At 35.2% G+C, this 19,298-nt stretch overlaps 1 protein-coding gene across 3 annotated transcripts; it reads right to left on the bottom strand.

The window, feature by feature from the left end:
• Positions 1 to 6,017: 6,017 nt before the first annotated feature.
• Positions 6,018 to 18,634, bottom strand: SUA (suppressor of abi3-5). Of its 3 annotated transcripts, none has more exons than XM_086417075.1 (16): positions 18,399 to 18,634; positions 15,842 to 15,979; positions 15,600 to 15,640; positions 14,555 to 15,314; positions 14,392 to 14,463; positions 14,197 to 14,289; positions 14,035 to 14,114; positions 13,200 to 13,350; positions 11,993 to 12,080; positions 11,813 to 11,904; positions 11,662 to 11,730; positions 11,391 to 11,570; positions 9,825 to 10,005; positions 7,464 to 8,456; positions 6,954 to 7,144; positions 6,018 to 6,457 (listed from the first exon to the last, which is right to left on the bottom strand). In XM_086417075.1, exons 2-16 carry the CDS (start codon positions 15,887 to 15,889, stop codon positions 6,278 to 6,280), a joined length of 3,219 nt encoding a protein of 1,072 aa, XP_086273201.1. In that variant the 5' UTR covers positions 15,890 to 15,979; positions 18,399 to 18,634; the 3' UTR covers positions 6,018 to 6,277. The 3 variants fall into 3 exon arrangements, with proteins under 3 accessions (XP_086273201.1, XP_086273200.1, XP_086273202.1); XM_086417074.1 differs by having other exon boundaries at positions 13,200 to 13,353; positions 18,399 to 18,633; XM_086417076.1 differs by having other exon boundaries at positions 13,200 to 13,353; positions 14,555 to 15,296; positions 18,399 to 18,633.
• Between the last annotated feature and the right edge of the window lie 664 nt (positions 18,635 to 19,298).

The raw sequence follows: 19,298 nt of genomic DNA, 5'->3' as shown, positions 1-19,298 counted from the left end.
TGACATCTACAATTCTAATTAAAGGGTCAGGTTCAAGGGCCGTCTGAGAAACCGTCTAAGAAAACTTTCGACGGTAAATAAAATTTTAAAATATGGGTTAGAAATTTTGGATTGAGCTGATTTTTTGTGAGGATGATCTCTATGATGGGAAGATCATCCAAAAAAAAAATCAGCTCAATCTGAAACTTCTAACCCCGTTAAAAGTGATTTAGAATGTGGACCGTCGATTTTTTACCACTTTTTATCACTAATTTGTAAATCACTTTTGATGGATTTACAAGTTTCTGATTGAGCTGATTTTTTGTGAGGATGATCTTCTCATCATAGTGACCATCCTTGCAAAAAATCAGCTCAATCCAAAACCTCTAACCCTTATTTTGAAAAACGAAAGTTTTCTTAGGCGGTTTCTCAGATGGCCCTTGAACCGCCCCCCTAATTAAAAGGTCTTAAGTCAATTCTTGATTCTAATAGAATTTGTTTTTTTTTTTCTAGTTATACTAGGATTTTTATTTCATAATTACTTTGAGGAATACTATTTGTTGTTACTTTCTAATTTGTTTTGTAAGTTTTTTATTTTATTTTTTAAATTTATTTTTTTATACTATAATTAAAAGTACTTAGAAATGTCCAAATTGAATTATAATAAAGATTAGAAAGTTGTTATTATGTTATAAATAAATTAGAAAATTTATTTTTTAGTATTTTAAAAGAATTATAAGTTGTCACAATGAAATTATCTATAAAAGGAACTTCAAAAATAAAATTCAATACATATTAATTCAATTCTTTTTGAAAATTTTATTTTCCCTTAGTTATTTAATTTGTAGTTCTTTGCTTTATAATTTTTAAGTTATTATTTGTTTATCAATTAAATCTATTGATTTATTTACTTCTGTTTTATCAGATATATAGTAATTATAATAAGTAAAAGTTGGGAAGCCAATAAAAACTCTCTAAATTAAATATTAAGGAATCCAAAAAGGAAAGTGATTAGTCTTCTACAACAAATCCTGATAAAATAGTTGCTCCACAAATCCTATAAATAAATGATGAGTCTTGTTAACATGTGCCCTTATGGCACACACTAAAGTGCAATAAATACACTTTGAAAATTGGATTTTGTATCGAATATGATCTTGAAAATTTTATTTTTTACCAAAATACCCTTAAATTTCAATTTCCAAAGCATATTTATTGCATTTTAACATGTGCCCTTAGGGCACACGTTAACAAAATCCATAAATGATTATTTCTCAATAATAAAAAGCACTAAACAAGCCACAACGATACATAAAAATCAAAGTAATAATCATTATTATTTACCTTTTATCATTTTGTTCTTCTTTCTTAACTTCCATATGCTTTTAAATCTTGAACTTGAGGGTAGAAGTAAAATTAAAAAATAGGGTATTTTAAAAATACTCTTCTCTAAAATTTATGATATTAGATTTACCCCCTTGACAATAAGTCAAATGTTACTTTTTCTTGATGATTTAATAGTAGAATTTTGATATTTTTCAAATTTTGATTTAGTGATATAAGTATTTAAAGAGCATTTTGAAAGAAAAAAATCAAAATTTCACTGTTAAATCATCAAGAAAACACAATCTTGACTTACGGTAAACGGGTAAGCCTAATTTTATATTTTGCAAGGGAATAAACCTAATATCACCAATTTTATAGGGAGTATTTCTAAAATACCCTAAAAGTAATCCCAATTACATGAAAATAAGTGTATTTATTAAAATTTGATCTCGATCACACATCACATATCACGAGAATATTTACATTATGGAGAACCTATTACATTATTCTTATAGCTAGTGATTTGGAATCCAATTCCAAAAAGACATATTTTTTATTATTGGATTCCAAAGTAAGTCCATTTGGTAAGAATATACTCTCTTTTTTTCTTTTTCTTCAGTTTAAAGTTACACCTTAATTACTATCATGCCATTGTGTTGTAGTGGTGGTGATTGGTCAAGTGTAGGATTAGATGTTGGCCCAAATTTTGGATTCGGTTACAAAATCACTGTTTGGGATTGTAGTCAGTTTCTATAGCTAATGGCAAACATTGGAAAAAGAAGCTAAGAAGTGTGTTTTACATGATTTTTAATCTCATCCGCGACCGAGTTGATTTGTCCGAGTCATCTTAGCATTGTTCAGTAACAATACAGAGATACACAGGGTCTCAACGTTTGCATCATCTCGTGAGATAAACAAGATGTCTTGACGATATTTTGAAAATCTCGACTGAGTCAACTGAGATTTTATAGATTTTCATTAGAATAATTTTTTTTAAAATTAGAATTTAATATTTATTATATAAATAAAAATAATTTATGACTGAACACATTTTTATCTACCTTATTTTATTAAAAAAATTATAATTATTTTAATTCAAATCTATGTATTTCAATCATTATAAACTGAGTTAAATGATTTGTCTCGTCTAAAATGAGTTGACTCATTCGAGACAACTTGACTTTGTCCATGGACAAGACGAGAAGTCGAACCGAGTTTTGAATTGAAGAAGTGTTGCATATAAAAATCAGCAATTATATTTTTTAAACAATTGTTTCCGACTGTTGGATTCTATTAAAATGATCAAATGTCCTTATATGAAGAATGAATCACCATATATTTTTAGGACCTCCTAAGGCAAATACTATATTTTTTTGTGTCTATTAATTAAATTGATATTTTAGAAACACAACCTGTTAAATTGGTGATATTAGATTTATCTCCTCACAAAATGCAAGATTAGATAACCCCCTTTGACCACAAGTCAAAGCTACTTTTTCTTGATTATTTAATAATGAAGTTTTTTTTTTTTTTTTTTTTTTTTGTGAGAACGCTCATAAAATACATAAATTTGAAAAAAAAATTCAAACTTTCACTATTAAATCATCGAGAAAAATAAAGGTTGACTTAAGTCAAGGGGGTAAACCTAATATCATCAATTTAACAAGGGGGTGTTTCTAAATTATCATAATTAAATGACATAAAAATATTTTATTTTATATAAAAATAAAAATATAACAAAAAAATAATTATTTATTTTAAAAATTAAGTACAATAACCCTATGTAAGCACAATAATTATAAATAACATACGAATTAAAACTAATATTCTTTTAGAATGTATAAGATATGACATCCTAACAAGGCATTTATAACTATAATCCACTTTGGATTCATGGCTCAATTGGTTTTATAGACATGAGATGTCTATCATAGAATTTCAATATTATGTTGTTTGGAGTCCTCATCATTCTTTTTTGGAAATCAGTGTGAATAGGCACTTGAATTAAATTTTTAAGAAAATCATTTTTATGGCATTGTATTGACTTTTGTTCACGGAAAAGAGTATGATCTACCTAAGATCTATGTAAAGAGATTCAGTTAGAGAATGGAGAAGGTATTAGACACTCCATTCTCTCCACATAGGGTGGTTACATTTTTTAACTTGACCATTTTTTTGGATAATTACATAAAGGAACAACAAAATGCATAAGACTCATGAAGGGGTGAGTGTGTGCACATGATAGGAATGTACCTATTTTAAAAAGGATTTAATGCTAGTGTTAACATGTGAAAATATTATATAAAAAATGATATCTAATGGAGTCATCACATTTTATATGAGGTGAAATGTTGGTTTAAGATTTTAGAGAAATTTCATAGATGAAATCCCCTTAAATTTGTAATCTTGATGATACATACCTAACTAGAAACTTAATGTTTCTACCCTATCAAGAGGGTTGCATATTTCTTCATCATGGTCAAGCATGTGTGGTGTGTATGCATAGTGTATATTATGATGTTGAGAGATAAGTGGGTTGAAAAAAAGTTTCAACATCCATTATTTTTGCCAAACCCCCCCAAGCATCTCATACCCAAAATTGAGGTTCAACCTACTCGGGATGAAAGAAAGTTCTCCATTACATCCTAATAATTTAAAAAATAAATAAATAAATATGATAAAAGAAAATGTAAGTACTTAAAATAAAACTAAATCTTAACCCACATTGCCCTTTGATTGTCTTGAATAGAAGAATTTGAAGTTGAGAGCTTTGACTAAGAATTGAAGGTAAGAGATGAGTAATGGTTTTTGTTTAAAAGCTTAAAGGTTGAAAAATGATTGAAGGAGTTGAGTAGGGATTTTGATAAAATTTAGTGTTGAGAGAGATGGATTTTGGAACATGAATTGGTCATAGGAAATGGAGATATTTATAGAATTTTTTAGGATAAAGTGATCTAACCTTAAAAATAAAAGAAAATAGACATAAGATTTTGATTGTTTCTTTTGAGATTTTTTATTTTTATAAGGGTAAAAGTAAAATTTGTAAAATTAAATCCTAAAAACATCTTTTATCTTTGATTTTTTAATAAATAAAGGTAAGAGAATAAATGTGTCAAGTGGCAATTATTATGCAATATGAGCTCGTTAAAGAACTTTAGACCTTTGATCGAAATTAACTTGAGATTTTGAAGATTTTGACTTTTCCTAATAAGTTCGTGCAAATTGGGATGTCTACAGATTGGACATACTGCAACTTTGAGGTAATGGGGTTAAGTTCAACTCAATTATCTCAAAATGAATGTATGTATATAATTCACCTTTTCAACAACAATTTTTTCAATATTTGATTGTATGTATCTTTATTACCTATCTTATAACTTCAAATAAATGTATGAATATGATTTTGTCGGGAAAATAATGCATTTGCTTAAATATTTCTACGTTGATAATTCAAAGTCCCAAAACTTAAACCATAAATCTAAATCTAAACCCTAAATCATGTGAAGGTATATAATTCAAAATTATTTTGATTAAATCTAAAACCTCATAACCTAACCTAAATTCTAAATCTAAGTCTAATCCTCAATCTTGATTTAAATATGGAAAGCCTTTGATGGCTTTAAAAGAGTCGAACATTTTTCAAAATAAGGGTTAGAAGTTTCGGAATTTGCTGATTTTTCGTGAGATGATCTCTATAGTATAGAGATTGTCCTCACAAAAACTTCTAACCCTAATTTACAAGTTGAAGAACTGTGAACAGTCCAATTTTTATAAATCACTTTTGATGAAGCTAGAAATTTCAGAATGAACTGATTTTTGGTGATAACGATCTCCTAGAACTTCTAACCCATATATTAGAAAATTGGTTGCATAATGCTTGGCTCTCTATAAGGCCTCCGAACACCACCCTTTTAAGTATTGGTATCAAATGGACATCTACCCTACTTGCACTGAAATTAATGTATGCAGCCAAAATATGATCTTGACACTTTAAAATACCTATCATGACATTGTTCTTCCTGATAGATATTTGGAATCCAATTCCACATGGACCAAGCACTTAATTATTGGATTCAAAAGAAAATCGATTGGTGGATAAGAATATAACTTTCCAAAAACGACCAAAAGTTACACCTTAATTACAATTGTGCCCTTTTGATCAATTGGTGATCAAGTGTTGGATTAGATGTGGGTCCAAACTTTTTTCTAATATTACCTGTCTGCTTTGGGTAGTGTGCAATGTAACATTCAAAAATTGTTCATTTGAAGCAAGAGAATCAGTGACTAAGGCTTTCTTTGGTTTTCCCACAAATCCCTGCAAAATTGCAAATTTTCTTTTATGAAAGTTCGTTGACAATCTTGAGGGAAAATTTTCCGATCAAAGTTAACAAAATATTCCTGAAGTGTTTATTCCTGTTGGGTAGTGCAAATTTTTTAGAGCTATGGGCAACTAGGCACCTGCAAAAGTTTGCAATAAGCTACAACCTAATATGTAGGACTCAAATAAGATCGGACCAAACCCGAAATCCAACACAAACATAGGATGATGGATCCATTTCACAGAATTCATTATGTGATTTCATCATAATTGCCAAGGTAAATCTCAAGGATGAGCAAACTAACCCAATTATTGTTATAATCTCATACCATAGCTGAATTAAAATTTCCCCAATCTAACAATCATCAGAATAAATGAAATCAAACCACAATAATGGAATCACAATCCAAACAATCACTTTTATATTCTTGTAGAATCGTGCAGTACAATCTAACTCGATCCATACATGATGATGATGATGTTTCCATTTGAAAAAAACGTGTTTTCCTTGCTCAAATCAGCAGAAGTTTTAAATAGCTAGAATTTACAAAATGAAAACGAGTAGCAAGTTCCCCACCAACACAAGTCAAAAAACCAAAAACAAAAAAAAACAAAAAAAAGAGATAGATTTCACAAGGCATATTTATTTTCACCTTAAGACATCTCGCGGAACCTAGCAAGAGCTTTCTTTTGTATGAGAGTCCGGTAACTATCTCCCGCCTGCATCTCCAAGCTCGGGTCCACCTTCCTCTGCTGACTACCAAGTCCTGCTCTATCTTCCTTGCCTTGTGCTTGAACTGGCTCTGTTATACCACTCCCATCCTTCCCTAGTCCCTGTGTCCGTCAAAACAAACATAAAATGTAACTCAAAATTCATCTTACTTAACTAAAACCACCTCCTTGTCTTAAAACTTCAAACCATGATAAACAGTAGGGACCACACAAGCTTGTTCTATTCGTGTGTGTAAAGCAACACAAGTGCCCTCTACATAGAGCAGATGAATGGCATTCTCATAATTTACAGGGCAGTTCATGGTGTGCAAATTTACCATAACACTTTCACCAGGACACGTGTTCAACAGTACTTTTTCCTACATGCATGTGTCGTACTAGCGTTTCAGACTGCCTAACGCAGGACATGGGAGTTTCAGTAGTTTTTTATCAGAACCAAAACCAAACATTTTTCAACACACAGATGAGAAGTTTTGGAATGGGCATCCTCATCAAAAATCAGCCCATTCCGAAACTTCTAACCCATAATACATTGAAAAATGTATGGCTTTGTGTGTGTATATATACATATATATACAGAGAGAGAGAGAGAGGGTACCAAGCCTTCTTGCCAGCCCATGTTGCGGAGCATCCGGTTGCCGACATTGCTCTCATCAATGGCTCTGTCAGACGTGATCACCTCATAACTCTGAACATTGTTATTGACATCTCCTGTACTGCGTCCTCCTCCAACCCCCGGGGGAAAGGGCATATCCGACAAAGTACCCTTTCTGACTGCCAAATCTCGATCTTTGACAAAGAAAGCATAGTAAAAACAACATGTCTAACAAAGTTAATATGGATCTTAGATAAACCAAGCAATGAACCTTTGCACTCATCGGACAAATTTTTATCCAGAAGCGGATTTTAAAATATTTTTTTTAAAAATCCTAGGCTATCTACACTGGCAGCACTTGTAAGTATTCCCTTAAGCTTCAATGGTGGGTTCACGACCTTTTGAGGGATCGTTACGGTATTATATTCAATACCAATTCCTAGAGTGAATTGCATTACATGACACAGAAACATGGGGCATGGAGTCCTTGCAAAAGAAATTAAGCACGCTTACTTGAAACCCCAAGCCCAAGATCAGACAGATCGTCTCCAATAGAAGAAGAAGATCCATATAGGCTCCTCCTCTCAGCAGCACGGTCCCTGTATGTTGTTGTCTGAGGTTGCTCCTTATGAGTAGAAGCCTGCTGTGGCATCTCAGAAAACCTCCTCTTACCACTCCCACCAGTCATGGGTGACACATAAGAGCCTAATGCAGACAAGTCTGTTCTGAAAGGAGTGACAACGTTCGGATTCGGAGTCTCTGGATTTGCTGATGTTGTTCCTGCAGAGCTCGAAACAACAGTTGCAGAAACCCCACCCAATGATCCCGAATACATTGTATCAGATTTCACTACCCCTCTTCCAGATCCTCTAATCACCCCCATTAGTGTACCCCCTAAGCTGTTACTAACAGGCCTTGGCTTAACCAGAGGATCAACAGAAATTGGCGTGGTTGAGGTATTACTAGCCCCGCGACCCAAAGATGTGGATGTAAATCCCGAGCCGGTTGTAGCATTAGCATTATCCTTAGCAGTCACAGTATCAGTTTTGAACTTGTTTTTAGTTTGTCCTCCAGTATTGGCCCGTTCATCTGCTGAAGAAGACAGTTGATTGTCGTCGAGAACAACACGAGCAGCCTGACCTTCGTGATTCCTTTGCTTCCACATGGTTAAAACATTACTCATCTTCTTCTTACTAGCTAATATACTGCTCTTCGATGCTAGTCTTATCTCTTTCAACTTCTCCTTCTCTTTCTTCTCTGCAGCTAATGCAGCAGCTGCAGCGGCTTGGACCGCATCTGGTAATGAGGCAGATTTCTCACTCAATGTTATGGTAGCTGCAGGTGCAGATATCACTACTTTTTTGTTACTGGTGCCATCCGATGTTTTGGAGGGTTCATTCGTTGGCTTTACGGATGTCTTGTCATTTTGATCAACGCAAGGGACGTACTGCTGAGTTTTTTGATCGTAAGAATACCAAGCTCCATTGTTACCATCATAATAAAGACCTGCATTATAGAGGCTCAAGACCCAATAGGAGAACTTGCAGTCATTCCAAAAATAATATTCTATGACAATTTCTAGGCTCCTAGTCATGTATTATGCTCACTCTCCATAGAAGAGAAGAAATGAGAAATGTACTCTTAAACATAAACAATAATATAGCTAGATTAATTAAAGCCTAAACAAGATTATTTCCCTCAAACAAATTCGAATTTCACTCACTCTCCTAATACTATCAATGTGTGTCAAGACTCACTATTAAAAGCACCCCCTCCAACTGAAATAATACCTGCAAAGCAGATTGGATTGAATTGCTCTCTTTCCTGAAACCCAAGGAAACTTGCAGCATCACCCACAGAAAAGTTTCACACATAATTGAGATTAAGATTACACAAAGGAACATTTTTGGCATCTTTTTTTTGTTTTTTGATGAGTAAAATTGTTGTAGAAAAGCAAGGGAAGGCCGAGGAGACCATCACATCAAGAGAACAAGTTCAAAAGCAACACTATATTACTAACCCGATCCCGAACTAGAACTAGGAAATCTTTTATTTTTCTGATAAGTAACTAGGAAATCTTCAAAAAAAGACCCCTTTAAATGCTTTAAAAACTTAGGCAATTTTTTCTCTTAAAACATGACTACCAACTTATCAAAAATAAAATAACTATCAAACATTATCAAGTGTAACCATGATTCTCCGAGCCTCAAATGTGTTGCAGTGTATACCACTGGTACATGCTGTTGTGCTTCTTATTCCAGCAGACATTTACGGTGGTATAAAGAGTGTGTTCTCATGCTTGTTTAAATATTTCTTAACATGCATGTTTCGTGCGGTTTCTTTAATTTCCCAAAACTTAATAAAGTTTCTCTGCATTCCCATGGCCTTCACAACATATTCCACTTCCAAAGGGAGCAAAACATCAAAGACACCTACATTTAAAACCCATCATGGTTTGTCCTAAACAAAGTATCATTAAAACTCCAAAAAAACCATTGTATAATTTCTGAGATGAGAAAATTCACTCCAAAAATAAATCATGCAGCCTAAACGTCAAACTGTTTTCTTAGCAAATTCTAACTACGCAGCAAAAAGCAATTTTATACGACAGTACATCATAAGAAAATAATGCAGACACTTGCCACAACAATAATAGACAAAAGCCACCATATCGAAATGGCATGATTTACTATTGCGGATCCAAAATAAAAATGGCACGCTTTACATGTTTATAACATAACAGTGAAATAAAAAAATCCAAGTTACATACCAATAAATGTTTTTTTTTTGCCTGTATAGTCATCAATATTTCCAGTATACACTAGATTGTGCTGGAAGATTGTTCATAATTGCCATAAAAAAACAGCAACTAACCTGAATTTCCGTCATAGTAGAACCCAGAAGCAGCATCATAATAGTAGCCAGATGCTTCATCCCATACAAAACCAGATTGAGGGGCCGAACCATCTTTTTCTCCACTGCCTTGCTCCTGCCCACCGGCAGATTGTTTCTCATCCGGATTATATTCTTTTGGCGCCCATCCAACAGCATCATACTAGAATGATAAAATAAAATTTTAAAAAAAAATCGTGGGTATTTAATTTGGTGTTTCATTCATACTTTCCTTCTGAAACATTTGAAGACATTCATTCAGTTAGCCTGCTCGCCATTGTAAAGCTCACAATTGGAAAAAAAAATGTTTCATCCTTCTAGTACAATCCTCAACATCAAAAAGTAGCAGTAAACAAAACACCTATACCCACCCAAAAGACAAAGAAACACCCCTACTAGATCCATAGAATAATGGGAATCATTTATTCAATTAAAAGCTATTCGTTTGGGTGAGCATTTCACAAATGTGAAGGATCAAGCGAAACTTGCCTACTTGGTTGTATTATCATCAGATTCAAAAGAAAAACCTAGTATAATAGAAAAGAAAGAAATGGTGATTTTTTTGCTTTATATACACACCCCTCTGGAAGTGGGAGGAATCCTTGCGGAGACACCCAAACACCACAAACAAGAGTATCAGGTTAAGTGGCAAAATTTGGCTATTTTGATCCATTGTCCTTTGGTGCGTAAAATTTGGATTCATTTCTTGTATCTTTTCAATTGTTCGTGGGTGCTTCCAAATTCAGTATCGTCTCTTTTCCAAGTTTGGAACCAAAATATTTTTTGCGGGTAAGAAGAGGTACCTATGGTCCATTACCCTTTTTGTCGTGTGCTGAGTAATTTGGCATGTAAGAAATCGAAGAGTTTTCAAAGGGAAGGCTTTGGAGTTTCAAGACATTATTTTGGAAGTGCTAAGTTACATGTTGTTTTGGAGTAAATTGGAGCAGGAATTCAAAGGGGTGCTCTTTGATGATTTTGTATTTAAATGGGATTCTTTGTGCAATAATTAGTTGTGTAAATTTTCTTTTGTGACGTATGTATCTTGCTGTATTGTGGCTGGTTATCTCAACCGGTCTATTTTTCTTATTAATACAATTGATCTACTTATCAAAAAATAAAAAAAAAAGTGGCAACTCAAGAGTCTCAGTCTTACATCCCTGGGAGCACACCCAGGTCGTTGAACCACTGCTGCACCACTCAGATTGTAGCTATGGTGGATTCAGCAATGGATTGATGTATCTGCTTAACAATTTTCATCTTGAAGGATGGTGAGGTTGGGGGGGGGGGGGGTGTTTCTCTCAAGGCAATTACAGTAGATTCAAGTTCATGTATACATCCATGGAGACTTTCCGGTGTTAGATAAAACAAGGTATTAAGTCTTGTGAAAAATGGTAATTACACATGCCACAGCACTGTATAACAGAGGTCACCAACAATGAAAAGTAGGTACACCTATTGAAAACTTGAACCCAAGCATCCAACATACGGAAGAACCTGGATAAGTTAAACTGGTAATATTGGTGCATGAATATCCATGAAAAAGAAAACCTGCTGAGAAAATGCTGCAGCCTCAATAGCAGCAGCAGCAAGGCTACTTGAATGTGAAGCCCCAAACGCTCCTAATCCTGGTCCATGGATACTTTTTGCATATGCTACACGTAAGATTTGACCGTTTCTCTCAAGGGTTGTTCCATTTGTTGTTTCTAGAGCTTTTGTAGCATCTTCCACCTAAAAGAGATGAAGATATAAAACAAATACAATAATACTTCATAAAAATTCAAATTGGGAGAATAGGCACACAATAGCAAGGCAGGCCTACCGAATGGAAATGGACAAATGCAAACCCCCTAGAGACATGGGTGAATTTGTCTCTGACAAGGCGAAGATCCTGCAAAGAAAAAATAGTTAACCATCGGTGATAACGTGACTATAACAGTACAACAGCAAACCAACAAAGCAGTATTGAATACCTTGATTGGAGCATGTTTGGAGAACTCGTAGCGAAGCATTTCTTCGTCGGCATTCTCATCCAACCCACGGACAACTAATACATGAGTAGGGCCTGATCATGGAAGAACAGTAGTCATTCAGAATTTATATAATGCTAAAACATATATTGCATGCCACTGGAAGTAGCAGACTAAACGTACCAGCCTCCGATCCTTTCTTCCCTAGAGGTGTAGGATTGGACGATGCTACATCAGCTGCAGGAGCATCATCACTTCGCGCCTCGTTACACTGCATTTGCAAGCAAGGTAATACTATTTAGATAATTGACTCAGTAACTATGATATTGAGAATTTTTTCATTGGAGTGATGATTTATCGATCAAAACATAGGTGTTATCGAATTAATCCTACATGAACAACACATAACTCCACATAAAATCAACCCTCCACACATGTACCTTTTTTGGTGGCAAGATGCCATTATTTAACTAATACAAGTTATAAGAGCAAAGATTAGTCCTTATCAGTGTTAATGTCATTGAGTTACAACAACCTTTCTGAGGTAAAATGGGAACTCGCATAGTTCATTCTAACTACTAAGTACGATATTCTCTGGGTATAGAAGTATGAAAAATAAAATCCTATGCTGTATTAGTATCACCTATATCCATCGCAAATGAGCGATCATGAACAATTAATGATTTTGCAAAATACCAAATGAATAATCATTCTTGGGTAAATTTGTATCACAGGTGTCCACCACAAATGAGCTATCATGCTGAGAACAAGGCCAGAAAGGAATACACGAAAAGGTTTCTTATTGCCAAACTTTTGCTTTTTGTGCAAATCAAACGGGGAATCAGTGGACTATATTCTATTCATTGTCCTATCTCCTCGTCTCTTTGGTCTCATTTGTTGATCCTCTTCGATTTCAGTTGGTTGGCCCTAATACTGTGTTGTCTCTATTTCAAAGTTGAGATCATTCTTTGTTTTCTAGAAAGAGAAAAACCCTTTGGACACTTCTACCATTTGCAGTGTGTTTTGGAGACTTCTACCATTTGCAGTGTGCTTGGGGGGGGGGGAGAGGATTTGATTGGAAAGGAATATGAGATTTTTCAAAGGCATGATATCGTCGACTCAGTAGATCACTATAAATGTCCTTGTTTTCTTGTTTTTTTGGTCTAAACTCTTTCCAGAGTTTAAAGGTGTATTTTTTGAAGAGTTTGTTCTTAGATGGGAGTCCGTTTGCTCCACATAGGTTTTTTCTTTGTTTGAGGTCGCTCACCTCAAAGGCCTTGTGTCTCTTTGTATTTTATTCTGTCTCTTGAAATAAAATTATACTTATCAAGAAAAAAAAGGAATACAAGAAATTATACACAGTATGAGCATCTTCAAAATAAAAACAAACCTGGAAACAGGATGTCCGTCGGGCAAAATTCACACAGCCACAAATGGTGCACATCCAATCAGAAGGTGGTGCAACGCTTCTGTTCCCATGACTTGATTTCCATGCATTATCCTGCCCCAAAGAAGGTGCACCAGTCCCACCAGTTGGCTTGCTACTGTAGCACAAGAAAGTTGTCAGCGGCAATGAAGGATGCTTGTACATGGAAGATATCATAGGAAATGACAACATATATTCTGATTGATCATTTTAGTAACGTTTCAAAAAATATTATTGGCAGCAAATATTTATAACTGCATTCCAAAATATATTCAGATTGATCATTTTAGCAGTGTTTACAAAAAAAATATTATTGGCAGCAAACATTTATAACTGCATTCCAAAATAGTGGCAACAAAATGGAACTTGGCTTGCTGCCTTCAATTTTGAATTAGTTTCTCAACACACCAAAGGAGAGGATCTTCATTTTACAGAGGACATACTAAGACAGAGGGTTCTCCAACCTAGTAGGAAGATAAACAAGTGGGAATCCACACGATGAATGAAAGCATCGAGAAAATTATGGATGAATTAAAGATGAAATTCATGTTCTTATCCATTGACCTTTCACTAGAGAAGTTTGGACCATTAGGATTGATTGAACCTCTTTCACTCGTATGGTTGAACCCATTAGTATTGAAAGTATAGTGGTACTGCGGAGCTAGCTAATGTGTTCCTTACTTTAATAAAGTAGTTAGTTATAAGAGAACATAAACCAAATAGAAAGCAATGATAAATCAAACTTTTCAATGATGACCAGCACATAGACCTTGTTATCTTTCTTTTCAATATCACATACCTGTACTCAAAGAATAGCTTTCTGCCATCGACAACGAGACCATCATCTCCAATTCCATCAATCATTGCACGTGCCGCTCCCTGGGTCACAAGAATGAGCTTTCTCAAGATGTCAAACTTAAAGTGGAGAAGAAAACAGTAACTAGTTATGCACGGTGGGTACCACAGAAGGAAAATCAATAAAAGCAAATCCACGGGAAAAGCCAGAATTTCGTTCTTTAATTACACGCACGTGACGAAGGGGTCCCCATTCAGCCTGACAATAGAAGCCATTCAGAAACAAATGATTCATGAGTAAAGCAACAAAAATCATGAGAACAAATAAATTCAGAATATGGAGTTTTAAGAAAAAGTATACAAGAATCTGATATAGATCTTCCTCACTCGTCTTCTGTGACAACCCCTTCACAACAACAGTAGCCGATGGGGCCTATAATAAAAAAAAATCCAGCTCAGACCCTTTAAAGTACAAGTACCAGAACTATAATACAATAGAATACAAGATTGTGCTTTCAAAATACCACTGAAGTATGCTCGTGGCTTCGTTTTTCATCACGATCCCTACGTTTCTCACTCCTCTCATGTCGACTGTCATCATAGCTATCCTCTCGATGACTTCGACCATGGCTACGACCTCGAGGAGACCTTGATCTCAGTCGATCATCATGCCCGTGAGACCAAGATCGTTCGTGCCTTCTGTGTGGACTCTGATCTCTCTCTCGACTAGGACCTCTCTTATCAGACTCACGATCACGAGACTCGCGCCTTCTCCAACTACTGCTTCTCCTACTACCTCTTTCATAATCAGAATCATAACTCGACCGGCCATAATCATAATCTCTCTCACGGCTATCCTCCCTAATTTGATGGGGCCGATGTCTATAGTCATATTCATCAACAGAGAAATCATCACGATCACGTCCTCCAAACCTAGCAGGTCTATCGAGCCCATGATCACGATAGCTATCAACATTACGATAGCTATCCCGAAACTTGTCAACTTCTTTAAACGTATCAATTTCACGGTACTTGTCGGCTCCACGAAAGCTATCCATCTCATGATACGAGTCAAGATATGGCTTCTCATGTCGTCTAGATTCCCTAGGGAGTGTGTATTCTTCATCAAAACTTCTCCTTGGATGAGGCCAAACACCAACAGATGGTGGGGGGGGATAGTTATCCCTCTCAAGTGCTTCTCGATGGAAACCACTCCTTGGATAGATGTTGTCCCTTGGGAATCCCTCATCAAGAAATCTCCTACCGCTATATGAAGCACCAACACTGCCATTATCATTTGAAACAAGGGGGGAAAGAGAAACATTGTGATATGACAAAATAGCATAGGTAAAAAAACTAATTCACATTGGAATAAAAAAAATTAAGAAAAAAAATTCATGAATTTAGCAATACAAAAACAGCACATTTAGTTAAATTAAGTATAGTCTTAACAACTACACAAAATATCTACCAACTTAACTCATGCAAATATCATCAGAAAAAAATTCAATACATGTTTCACCCAAGCAACTAAAATACCCATGTTAGGAGAATAATCGCAGCACTCACCGGAAGTCTGGCTCATGGACTGCTCCATATCCCTCCAAAGCCTGTGCATTCAAGAGAATAAGTGAAGTCAGCAACTAATATCATGGTATGGGGTAGGAAATTCATTTTTCCTCACTGGCCCACAGCTTTCTCTCATTGTCCTTTTAGGATGAGATGCCAGTAAAAATGGAGGACAATCACATGAGTCCTAATTTCTTGTATATCATCCCGGATAGGTGATTAAGGAGGAAAACTGCATTTACGCTGTTATTATCCCATCCTTGCTGAAGCACATAGCGTCCAGGATCCATTACTCACAAAGCCCACCAGAGTTACCCCTGCAAGTAAGGCTCTTGACAATCTTTCAGAAGTTTTGATAGCAGGTTGTTGGGAAAGCTTTCCTGTAATGGATGCACAAATAGTCATATTTACGCCAAAAAACAAGAACTAGTTCTCACGACTTGGCCACCTTTTCATGGAATCCTCAAAAACCAAATCCCCGCACAACTCTTCAAGTTCTCACAACATACAAATTATATGGTCTTGACAGAAGAAACCACCATACAACAAATGAACAAGTCCAACCAAATATATTAACATGGAAACAGGAAACCAATCTCAAAAAATCAACTTCGAAACCAAACAGATGTGAGACATGATGCTTACTGCCATAAACATGGCTCCACAGAGAATTCAAAGAATGGAATACAAGAGCAGTGCTTCTTCGGCAGGAAAAAAGAAGGCAAGTGGCTCGAAAGATCATATACAACAATATATTAATAATTAGGGTGTTTTAGAAACTTGGTGATATTAGGTTTACCCCCCTTGCAAAATGCAAGATTAGGTTTACCCCCCTTGATCGTAAGTGAACGTTGTTTTTCCTGATGATTTAACAACAGTGACATTTTGATATTTTCCAAATTTTGAGTTAGTAATTTAAGTACTTAAAGAGCATTTTGGAAAAAAAAACAAAAATTTCACCGTTAAATCATAAAGAAAATGGAACTTTGATTTATGGTCAAGGGGGGTAAGCCTAATCGCCTTTTGCAAGGGGTAAACCTAATATAACCAATTTTACAGGGGGTGTTTCTAAAATACCCTAAAAATTAAATCCTGCATTATCTAAATAATTTTGAACCGGGCATGAGAGTTGGTGATATTCCATCAATTAACAACACCTTGGATCAAAGAGTCCTGCAACTACATTTCAAAACTGCCAAAAAACCCACGAAAAATAACCAAAGTAAAGAACACTCATGAGCAAAATAGCAAAACTAGCTTAGGAAACAGTTGCTATGCAGTAAGAGGAGATGTTGCCATAATAAGGGTGCCAATGTGTACCCAATTAGCCAAGATATCAAAAGGGAATGAGCCAATTATTCATGTTCAGGCCTGAATACCCTTCGTAAACAAATTTTCACAAGTTTCCTGCTCCTAATGCCCAAGGGCTTTTTAGATCTTACTCCATCTGATCGGGTAGAGTACAAACTTTCATAGAAACCCAGTAAACGGGTTAGGCTTGGATATGCCAATACCCAATCCAGTGACACTGTTTTTGTAGGCAAATTACCGCTATCACTCCTAAACAAAAACCTGATAATAATTGAATTCCATTCCAGTGACGTTGTCTACTGTGTTAATGGACTTCAGATAGTCGGTTAACAAACAATACAGGTCAACGTAGCAAAACATGCAACAGCTAATACAGCATACTTGGAGATGCCAATACCCATTCGACCATTCAATTGACACTGCTTTTGTAGCTAAAAGTCGGTTAACAAACAATACAGCTCAATGTAGCAAACGAGTAACAGCTAATACGGCAAACTCATCATATCTCTGCCCCCCCCCCCCCCCCTACATATTGAATAAAAAGAAGTATGTACAAAAGGCAGTCAAGATGACTGGGTTTGCAACAAATAACAAAAAAAACTAACTTGAACACAAAGCATCCCACCTAAATACAAACTCTTTTTGAAAAAAAAAAACACCTTTGAAATCTATGAACACTTTACACCAAAAGAAAAGTAACCCTAAAATATTAATAACAAGCTCCCGAGTTGAGGATTCCTCTCCTTGGAAAACTCTCGTGTTCCTCTCCAACCAAATCCCCCAAAACAGTACAAGGGGGAGAAAACTCCAAAATATTTTCTTCCTCACAAAAAAAACAGAGCTTGATCCCAACATTGTAAGACAGAAAAAACCGATTGAAGAGGTCTAAGAAGTGGGACTAATGAAATGAGGTAAAGGGGCAATGCAGTAAAATGCGGTCCACTAATTCTCCATTAGACTTTCAAAGGAAGTAAAAGTTAGGCATGAAGATGCCTCTTTTTTTCAAGCCCTTAATGATCGAGGCTGGAAAGTGTTTATGAGGTTGAGGGGAATTTTGCAAAGCTGAGAACAGCCTACCCAATCTTTGTAGCCTAACCCATAGTAATCCAACATTTACTCTGACTATGATCATCTAAACGGTAAAGCAAGCACAACCCATAATCATCCGTATATCAATGTAAAGGAAGAAACACTATAATAACATAAAGGTTAAGAAATTCAACAAAATAAAACACGCCCTGCCATCGCAATGAGCTAATTACATCAATTCCTCTCTATTTTTGCACCAAAGTCTAATCTTTCAATAATTAGGTGAATCTAACCAACTAAAACATACCAAAAAGAAATCGATCAAAAAACTCAAACGAATCAACAACAACAACAAAAAAAAAGCAAATTTGGCGAGAAACAAACGAAAAAAATAATTCATAAGCGCATGAATAACTATAGATGAATGAGAGAACAGAGATACGGAGGGATTGGACTTACAATCACGACGGTCTTGATGCTTAAGTTCTCTTCTGGCTCCTTTAACGAGAAGATCTGATGCAGAGGAAATTAGGGCAAATAGAAAAAAGATCGATAGAAATTAGGGCAGAGAAAGAGAAGAGAGATGGAATTTTTATGAAGAATCTTGGAGACGGAATTAACAAAATCCAAACCCTAGGAATGAGAGAGGGATTGGGGGAACGGAAATAATATTGTTGATCGGATATCCACACAAATGTATATATATTACTTTGGGTGAATTAATTAATAGACCTGTGGTACGGGGTTGGTTCGGTTCAAACCGATAACGAACCACACTGATAACTTTGGACTAGGGGTGCAACTTGATTCGGTTTGGTCGATTTGAGGTCAAATTAAAATCGAATCAAATTCCATTGGAACCAAATTAAAGTTGACTTGGTTCGGTTCGATTCTACGAATTGCCAATATTTTATAAATTGTAAGTAATATTTTTTAATGAAAAAACAATCATAAAATTTCATACAATAAATCACAAATCTATTTAGAAAAGATCACTAATTTATGTCCTAACCCTAATATAATTCATAATAATTATTATATACATATATATTTATTTATTGCATAGGGGTTCGATTCTTAGTTTGGTTCGATTTTATATAAGCTTGATCCGATAACCGAACCTAATTGATCGATTCTCCGTTTTCGTAACCTGGAACTGAACCGCAACTTGTTACAAACCGAACCAAACCACCCCAAAGCTATTGGTTTGGTTTGATTCTCGATTTGAATTGGACCAAGTCGCACACCTACTTTGGATTGGTTTGATGCAATTTGGAACAAATTGATGTTTGGTTCTGACTTAACAAATGGAAAATCGGTCAATTCGATTTAGTTTTTAATTCAAAACTTGTATAGAAT

This window comes from Akebia trifoliata, chromosome 11 (genome assembly GCF_017979445.1).
Source record: "Akebia trifoliata isolate Shusen 1 chromosome 11, ASM1797944v1, whole genome shotgun sequence".
NCBI lineage: Eukaryota > Viridiplantae > Streptophyta > Magnoliopsida > Ranunculales > Lardizabalaceae > Akebia > Akebia trifoliata.
The sequence above is the reverse complement of the archived record's forward strand: the minus strand, read 5'-3'. Positions and strand labels throughout refer to the sequence as shown.

What these genes read in the sequence shown, in the direction of transcription:
- SUA (XM_086417074.1), bottom strand. Translation starts at nt 15,889, where the DNA reads ATGGATCCTGGACGCTATGTGCTTCAGCAAGGATGGGATAATAACAGC. An exon ending in CCAAACATGCTCCAATCAAG is followed by an intron (nt 11,731 to 11,812) that starts GTATTCAATACT and finishes TTTTCTTTGCAG; the next exon opens with GATCTTCGCCTTGTCAGAGA. An exon ending in TGGGCTGGCAAGAAGGCTTG is followed by an intron (nt 6,458 to 6,953) that starts GTACCCTCTCTC and finishes TGACGGACACAG; the next exon opens with GGACTAGGGAAGGATGGGAG.